An 8,788-nucleotide genomic window follows, 5' to 3' on the forward strand; every position below is an offset into this window, starting at 1 on the left:
CAAACCATTCTATGATTCTATGATTTACTGTGAGACCACATTCTCTGCTCAGTAATCATGGGAGCATATAGAAAATGATTAATCATTAAGTTATGTGTTTAGTTTTTCTGCACTCTGCCTTTTTTTCCTCTAAATATTGAGTGGCAACATTTTATATTCAATTTTTATTTGACTAGAATAATGTAATAATTTCTGGAAAAGTTCATTTATTCTGGGAGAAAATTCTATATATATATATGTACCCTCCTAATCCAGCAAAATATTTTATTGTGTACCTAAATGGAGGGAGCTTCAAGACCAAATGTAACTAGAAACTTACTGTGCATCAGTTTTTGAAAATGCAGATATTCAGTTTACTTAAATATGAACATTTTGCACGTGGCTGTACTTAATATTTCTGCATTACCCTATGCCATTTTAAATAACATCAGGACTTAACAATAGAAACAATATTCCTTCATCCTTTCTCAATTTTTCTAACAGGAGCTTCTAAAAATAAGAATGACAAGTGTATGTTCTTGTTGTACATTGAGGCAAATTCTGTCAGCAACAGTAAAGGACAAAAACCAAAGAATTTTGATGATGAGACTTTTCAAAGATCGTTCATGGAGTTTTCGCTTAAAGACCTTTATGCTGTTCAAGAAATTCAAGCTGAGGAAAATCTGTTCAGGCTCATTGTGAAGTAAGTTGTGTCAGATCTAGAGTAGGTTTGGGATTAGTATTTCTGAACCAGCACAACCACCTTCAGACAAACGCGACAGCGAATAGTAAAGCTATGAAATGTCTCTAGGCAGAGAGCACAGAGATTGAAAAAACTTCAGCGGGCGAGGGGCTTGGGAGGAAGTGAAAATATTGCAGTGGGGATGTTAGGACCTTGGGAGGGATTTAAGGATACAGGGAAGTAATGAGTGTTTTAGTTTCTGAGACAGAAAGCTATGGGTTTAAAAAAAAAAAAAGCAGTTAGTTAATTTTGCTCCTTGTTGAGCAAATTGAGTGCTGTTTTGTTCTCTGCTCTGCTTTTCTGCAGCAGAGGAGAGAGGTGTGAGAACTGAGCAGAGGGTGTGAAAGACCCTCAGTTCAGACTCAGGTGTACTCTTCTAGCTGGAGTGTCTCTCAGGCCCTCCCAGTGGAGTCAAAGATCATGAAACTAGCACCTTGAAAAGGAGGGTCACAGGTAGCTACTTGATTAAGATAAGAACCGGTGCAGAAACCACTGGGAAACTGGTTCTCCTCTGTGTTTGCGTGAACTCAGATGAAAGACTTTTATTTCAAGCATATCTGGTTATCTGAGAATTTCAAGAGATGTGATGTTGGTGACTGAAACTGATTTCTGCTGGAAATTCAGCAACAGCTAAGCAAAAAATTTTACATGTTTATAGGAGTATTCTGTGGCAAGAGACATAACAAGTGATTATTTGAAAATAACACGAGATTTATTTTCCCCTTATGTTAGTGCTATTTCTTTTTCAGCTCTCTTTGTCCTGCGATCTATGGCCATGAGGTAAGTAATTTAACAGCTCTGCTTGCAACTTCCATTTGAAATGCTTATGCCACAGTAAACTCTGAAAGGATTTATAAAGCTTATCTGGGGTAAGAGGAAGGGGCAGGGACTGTGTTTACAGGTGATTGTGACTCACAGCCACTTTCAGTGACAAGGAGGTGGCAGCATTATACCCTTAATTTCAGCCAGCCAGAAGAAAAGGGTTATTGCAGCAAATTCTAGGGAGTTGTCAGTACTGGTCACCATGATTGAATACTTCTTGGTGTTCATATGTACCTCTACAGATTGTGAAGGCAGGTTTGGCCCTGGCATTATTTGGAGGATGTCAGAAGTTTGTAGATGACAAGAACAGAATCCCGGTGCGAGGAGATCCACATGTTCTGGTCGTTGGAGATCCAGGATTAGGAAAAAGTCAAATGTTGCAAGTATGGGTTGATTTATTTCTATTGTCTGATTGTATTTTTCTCTAATTCCTTGCTAACTTGACTTCTTGTAGGCACAGTAGGACAGCTGTGCCTTGCCTGATCCTGATAGCAAGACCAAAGGCTTGCTTGAGTCTTGCTGGAGCTGTCTTTTCATGTAGGATAGTACCCAAAGGGGTCCCCTGCTGTCCTCTCCTTCCAGGGAGCCTTGCAGAAGGGATCTAGCCTGATAAAATACTTACCAAAGCAGGTATACTTGGTCAAGCCTCTGGGCTTTGAAGTATAGGCTTGCTGTCCTGCCTTTATCTATGTTTTGTTTGGGTTTTTTTTTCCACCAACCCTTTTTCCTGGTGAGGGATTTTTACTCCTTCTTATCTTCATTGAGCTGATCCATTGTCAAATAAAATAAGTACACTCTTGGAACTAATGCAGCTGTAAATACCATGTCACTCACCTTCTGTGAGGTTTATGTCCATTCTCTTATCCTAATTCTATGTTGCTAGCACAGATCTTGGCTTTTTTGGAAAGGGACCTGCTGTTGTGTTTGGGGTTTAATCTTGGTGAGCATTTCTGTGACAAAAATCAGTTAATAACAGAATTAATTTTTTTTTGTCTTAATCTGGATGGTTTTAAATTTCCATGTCTTTTCCCATGGTTAATGTGAAGTGAAAGACTGACAGAATTCATCTAGACCTGCAGCACCTCATTTAAAATGTCCAAATCTTTCTAATAGGGACGTGTTACGTTAGGATATGACTTGCAGTAACTGAACCCAAGTGATGGATAGGTCTGCAAGCATCTTGGCAAACAAATTCTTAATTTATTTATTTATTTTTCACTGAATGGGAACTCTCTAGCATACAGTAGATTATTTGTTTTTTCACATAAATAATGGAATGCTCTTCAAGAAAAGCTAATAATCTGTTCCTTGGATAAGACCTTGAGACAAAGCACTTCTCAGTCATCATTGTCATGGAAAAAAGGTCCCGTGGAGAAAACCAAAGCTGTACAGAAGCCAGGTTTTTTGTTTGGTTGTTTTTTTTATTTGATACGCAGTGCCTGTCACATACCAGGTACTGAACAAATATGCTTTGGGTGTTACCTTTTACAAAAAACAATGGATCAGTTAAATGAAGATAAATCTCCAGTAGCAAGGAGATTTACTGGGAAAATCCAGTTATAACTGCATTCTAGGCAGATTTCACTGCAGCACATCTTGTGTTCAAGCTTACCATGCTTTGCTTTTCTTGTTCATATTTCAAGCCCTAAGCTGCTTTCTGAATACTAGAAAAAGTAGAGACTACTAGAGAAGACTAGGACTGTCCTTTATCCCCTAGTTGTGGGGAGAACTGCACATGCTTCCTCCGAAGCAGCTTGTGTTGGGCACTAGGACAAGATGTTAGTCTAAAGAGACCTTGGGGTCTGAAGGTGGAGAAATTACATCTCTGCAATTCCGTGGCAGATAGCACGTCCCCAGGCATTTCAACACACTTGGAAATGTAAGTGCTGTGCCCAAGGTCATGGCAGTTTTGATAACACAGCAGACACGGCTGTGCTGCAAGTATTGTGACCAAAGTTATTCCTCCTGTTTTGCAGGAGTGTCTCTTGGGGTTGCAAGGAGTTAGAACTTTACTGTTAGGCCATGTTAAGCAGAAAGAAACTAATTTGGTTTTGCTTCAAATTGTTTCTCTAGAATAAGGCTTATGAAATTCTTCACCCTGGGGAGGGGAAAAAGTATGTTTTTTTCTCTTCCAGGCTGTGTGTAATGTTGCTCCTCGAGGTGTGTATGTTTGTGGTAATACTTCTACCAGCTCTGGCCTGACTGTCACACTGTCTAGAGATGGCGCTTCTGGAGATTTTGCCTTGGAAGCTGGTGCTTTAGTACTTGGAGATCAAGGTAATATTTGTAATGCTACAGGTTTCCTATGAGCAAACATGGAGGGGGGGTGTGCTGCTGAGTCTGAGGTTAACTACAGTGCTTGGTGCATAATTGTGGACTAAAAATGTAAATTTGAAGTATGATAGTGGCTTTCCACGTGTTGGGAAGTTCTGAGCTTCTCCAGTGACCTCTCTGAAGGTGGTTCCTGCTTTCCTAGGTCTTGGGATGTGCATGACACTGGAGTTCTGCAATTCACATGCCAGCCTTACTTAATATGTTAAAGAACTAAGATTTCCTAATTGAGAAATCTCAATTTCCTAATTGAGAAATCTGACTCTACAGCAGCTGCTGGACTCTTACTATTTTTGAAAAATAGCTGGCTTATGAGATTGGTCATCTATTTCTGTTCTTAAAAAGCTTGTTTTGTCATTTTAATGTGTAATCAAAACACTGCTTCCACGAGCCAGGCTGACTTCATCATGGTTTGGCTGTGGCAGCATGGAATGACAACAAACCTTGCTGAAATGGAGAGTTGGTTCGATGTCTCCTGCAGTCTCTAAGACATTAGGTTGGACAATCAGATGATACAGTCAGCATTGGATTGTAGCATACACTTGTCCATCAGATAACGGGTTTTCTAATAAGTCTTTGTTTTAATTGCTTCCAGGTATTTGTGGAATAGATGAATTTGATAAGATGGGAAACCAGCATCAGGCTTTGTTGGAAGCCATGGAACAGCAAAGCATCAGCCTTGCCAAGGCTGGCATTGTTTGCAGTTTGCCAGCTCGGACATCTATTGTTGCTGCAGCAAACCCAGTTGGAGGACATTATAATAAAGCCAAAACAGTGTCTGAGAACTTAAAGTGAGCCCTTTTTGAAATGCTGCTTATTCAATGCAATGTTAAGTTTATGGCTGGACTTGATCTTAAAAGTCTCTTCCAACCAAATGATTCTGTGATTCTATAGTTCCCATTCAGGAGTAGGTGCTTCTGGCAGTCTTGTAGTTTGTATGTAATTAATTCTGGTTTCCTGGAGCTTGAATACAAATGCACTGTAATAATTCTTCATGGCTTTTGAGAGAGAAATTGCTGTTAGAATCATAGAATCACAGACTGGTTTGGATTGGAAGGGACCTTAAAGCTCATCCAGTTCCAACCCCCCTGCCAGCAGCAGGGACACCTTCCACTAGACCAGGTTGCTCAAAGCCTCATCCAGCCTGGCCTTCAACACTTCCAGGGAGGAGCAGCCACAGCTTCTCTGGCCAACCTGTTCCAGTGTCTGACCACCCTCACAGTGAAGAACTTCTTCCTAATATCTAATCTAAACCTCCCCTCTTTCAGCTTAAACCCATTTCCCCTTGTTCTGTCATTAGCTGCCCTTATGAAAAGTCCTTCCCCAGCTTTCCTGGAGCCCCTTCAGGTACTGGGAGGTGCTAGAAGGTCTCCCTGGAGCCTTCTCTTCTCCAGGCTGAACAGCCCCAACTCTCTCAGCCTGTCCTCATAGGAGAGCTGCTCCAGCCCTCGGATCATCCTGGTGGCCCTTCTCTGGACTTGTTCTAACTGGTCCCTGTCTTTCTTGTGTTGGGGGCTCCAGAACTGGACGCAGTATATGTTCTACTTTATTCTGCATGAATGGGACAGGATTTTTTTAAGTGTCTTTTGAAGTGGAGTTGAGTTGCTGTAATTTTTCCACTTCTTTATGAGCACTGTGCGGTTTTCTTGTCTTTCCTCTAGAATGGGGAGTGCTTTACTGTCGAGATTTGATCTAGTTTTCATTTTGCTGGACACCCCAAATGAAGATCACGATCACTTGCTGTCTGAGCACGTGATGGCAATCCGAGCTGGGAAGCAGGCAGCGTGCAGCAGCGCGGTTGTGACTCGTACCAACACACAGGATCGCTCTGTTCTCGAAGTTGTTTCAGATCGACCGCTACTGGAAAGACTAAAGGTAGGACTTTTTCACTTGTCCTGTGACTGTTGTTATGCCCCTTCCTGTGGTGTTCCTTGCACTGGGACCTGGCAACCCTGACCTGCTGGGTGTCCTCAGTCTCTCATTCTTCTCATGATAATTGGTTCTGAATTAAAAGATGAAGCTTTTAAGGCTCCAGCCACCAGTTTGTACCAGTTGTCTGTTGTAGCTAACACTACCCACCCTGCTGGAGCTGCTGAAGATGTGTCTCAAGCCATCTTCATCTCCACATAGAAAGAGAACTTATCAGCTGAGCTAGTTTTGGGGTTTTTTTGGTTGTGGTAGTGAGAAGACACTTTGCATGAGATGCTCTATAGCAAATTTGCTGTGTTAGATTTCAACAAAGAGCTACAGAATGAGGCTGGACATAATGTTTTTATGTAAGATGATGTGCTGTGAAGTATTGAATCTGAATAAAGGAGTATGGGAATAAGTCCTTGGGCATCTGCAACTCATGACAGATTTGGGGATATAGGAGAAGAAGCATATTTCTTATTAAACTTCAGTGATCAGTTTGAGGGCTGATATTGTCAAATGACAGGTCTTGGGAGAAATATCCCCTACTGGAGCCAAACACACGTGCTTTTGGGAATGAGATATCAACAGTGATAGTTTAATCTTCTGTGGAGTCCTGTTTCGTAACAACTGGGAAACTGGATTTTCTCTTTTTGAGAAAGAATTATTGATAATAGTTAAATTGTACTTGGTGCTTCTTATCATTGCAAATGAGAAGCTTTGGCTGCTTTTTCTGAAATGGCCAAATGTGTTTGTTTACTTGTCTAAACATAGCTTATGGACTTTTTAAGTACACAGTTCCTATGTGAAGCACTAAAGCCCATACAATGAGGATTTCACCACATAAAGTGTAGAAGATGAAGGTTTTATGTTAAAGCTTGTTTTGGGTTCTAACAGACAGAAGTCTAAGCTCTTTGTAATTGGGTTAGATCTTACCAGGAGAAAACTTTGATGCCATTCCACATCAGCTGCTGAAGAAGTACGTCGGATATGCTCGGCAGTATGTACACCCAAACTTATCTCCAGAAGCTGCTCAGGTCCTCCAGGAATTCTACCTTGAGCTTCGGAAACAGAACCAAGGAGCAGACAGCACCCCAATCACCACGAGGCAGCTAGAGTCCCTGATTCGACTTACAGAGGCAAGCTGTAATACTTAAGGGATTGAAAGCAAAAAAAAAAGATTCCTAAACTACTCCTGATACCCTGTAGTTTTTGACAGCTTATTTGCTGCTGTGCTTTTTGGTTTTGTTTAAAAACAAAAAAAAAAAGTGAGAATGTAAGAGGCTTACAAATGCTTCAGAGCTACTTTTGCTTAGAGCCTCTTAATAAAGTAAAACAAGGGAGTGGATTCTATCACATTCTCCCAAAAGGAGAAAAAGTAGCTGCAGGCAGGAACAAGCTGCTGCCTGTCTTGAACTTAAACTGCTGCAGTTTTCCCTAACTCTATGCCTTAATAACTCTATTAGGGATCTGCTGCTTCCCAAGAATACGTTATTAAAAAGCAAATAAACTCTGAGCTACAGCCTGATAATGCGAGTAGGAGGTGACATTGAAACACTATCAGAAAAAATAGAGGAATCTTCCTCTAAATCCTGTAGGCTCAGGTTCCATCTCTGCTCCCAAAATCTGTGCTTGTTATACAGCAATTGTAGCCTTTTTTCACATCATATAAATATACCTTTGTGGGGGTTTTTGTTTATTTTAAGGCACGATCAAGGATGGAATTAAGGGAGAAATCTACCAAGGAAGATGCTGAAGATGTAATACAAATAATGAAATATAGGTAATACACCTTGCTTTAAAAATAAATAAAGAAAGCATCACGGTGCTATTAAGTCCAGTAGCACCATGATGCTTTAATACATTTTTTTTAATTTTTTTTTAATTAATTAAAAATTAATTATTTTTTTAAAATACAGATATGCAAACACAGTGAAGAAATGATTTCATTGAATTTAGGCCCATGATACCAATATTCATATTTGTTACCTCTTCTTGAAAAAGTGACAGCAGCCCTAAGTTGAATACGCTCTCTTAGACCTTTGCATTGTATCATCATAGCAGTTACGAGTATCAGTGCACGACAGTTTAGACATGAGGTGCCACAGAAGGTTTTTCTTTTGTGTGATTACTCTCTGTTGCAGTTAAAACAATTTAAGTTTGAAAGTGACTTGGGCAGATGCTTAGTCTAAATTCCCTCAATAGTGACTTTCTTACTAGGGGATGGTTTTCTATGTGGCTTCTGAGGACGTAGTTTCTCAAGCAGCTACGTTTCAGGAAGCAAATTAATACACTCTTCCTTTTACCCCATTGGTTTGTATTTATTTATTTATACATATATATATATCTGTAGCATGCTGGGAACCTACTCAGATGAGTTTGGAAAACTGGACTTTGAACGTTCACAACATGGATCTGGCATGAGCAATCGGTCACAAGCAAAAAGATTTGTTTCTGCCCTTAACAGTATCGCAGAGAGGACTTACAACAATCTCTTTGACTTGCAACAGCTTCGACAGATTGCGAAGGAGCTACAAATACGAGTGAGTTTTGGGAAATTTTAAGTATTTCTTCCACAACGAACTGCCAGACCAGTCAAAACTATTTATTGCAAAATGGAAATTGGAAGAGGCACATCTGTTGTGCTTCTCTGCCATCAACAGAAATAAGCAGCGTTTGCTGCTTTTAGGCTGCACACTGAACACTTCCTGACTTGCTTTTGTTTGTAAGCTTTACTAATCTTACTAGCTGCTTGCTAACAGCTCCTTGCACTAGTAAGGAGTAAAGTTCTGCTTCTGAAGCTGATCCCTAACAAGGTTCTGCTTTGTTTCCTGAAAGGCAGTTTTGGTTTCAGCGTACTTTACTTCCTCTGGCTCCCCAGGGGACGCACCTATTTTAGTTCCCAAATTTAGACTGTTCTGGTGTCCGTGTTCTATTTCAGCAGTGCAGTGATGTTTCTGCTTGGCCTTCTCTGCCCCAAATATGCCTTTTTGGGTTTTCATT

At 40.5% G+C, this 8,788-nt stretch overlaps 1 protein-coding gene across 1 annotated transcript in view; it reads left to right on the forward strand.

Moving 5' to 3' along the window:
* Positions 1-483: 483 nt before the first annotated feature.
* The window catches only part of MCM8 (minichromosome maintenance 8 homologous recombination repair factor), a gene marked incomplete at its 5' end in the record, with an annotated part of 9,185 nt that continues 880 nt past the window's right edge, over positions 484-8,788 (forward strand). The window contains 9 exons of the mRNA XM_010173773.1: positions 484-682; positions 1,471-1,501; positions 1,786-1,926; positions 3,679-3,820; positions 4,470-4,665; positions 5,536-5,749; positions 6,715-6,924; positions 7,492-7,568; positions 8,139-8,328. Of these exons, the coding sequence (XP_010172075.1) occupies positions 484-682; positions 1,471-1,501; positions 1,786-1,926; positions 3,679-3,820; positions 4,470-4,665; positions 5,536-5,749; positions 6,715-6,924; positions 7,492-7,568; positions 8,139-8,328 (1,400 nt within the window). The remainder of the gene's footprint in view (positions 683-1,470; positions 1,502-1,785; positions 1,927-3,678; positions 3,821-4,469; positions 4,666-5,535; positions 5,750-6,714; positions 6,925-7,491; positions 7,569-8,138; positions 8,329-8,788) is intronic.

Source organism: Antrostomus carolinensis, unplaced genomic scaffold (genome assembly GCF_000700745.2).
Source record: "Antrostomus carolinensis isolate BGI_N321 unplaced genomic scaffold, ASM70074v2 scaffold45228, whole genome shotgun sequence".
NCBI classification, from domain to species: domain Eukaryota; kingdom Metazoa; phylum Chordata; class Aves; order Caprimulgiformes; family Caprimulgidae; genus Antrostomus; species Antrostomus carolinensis.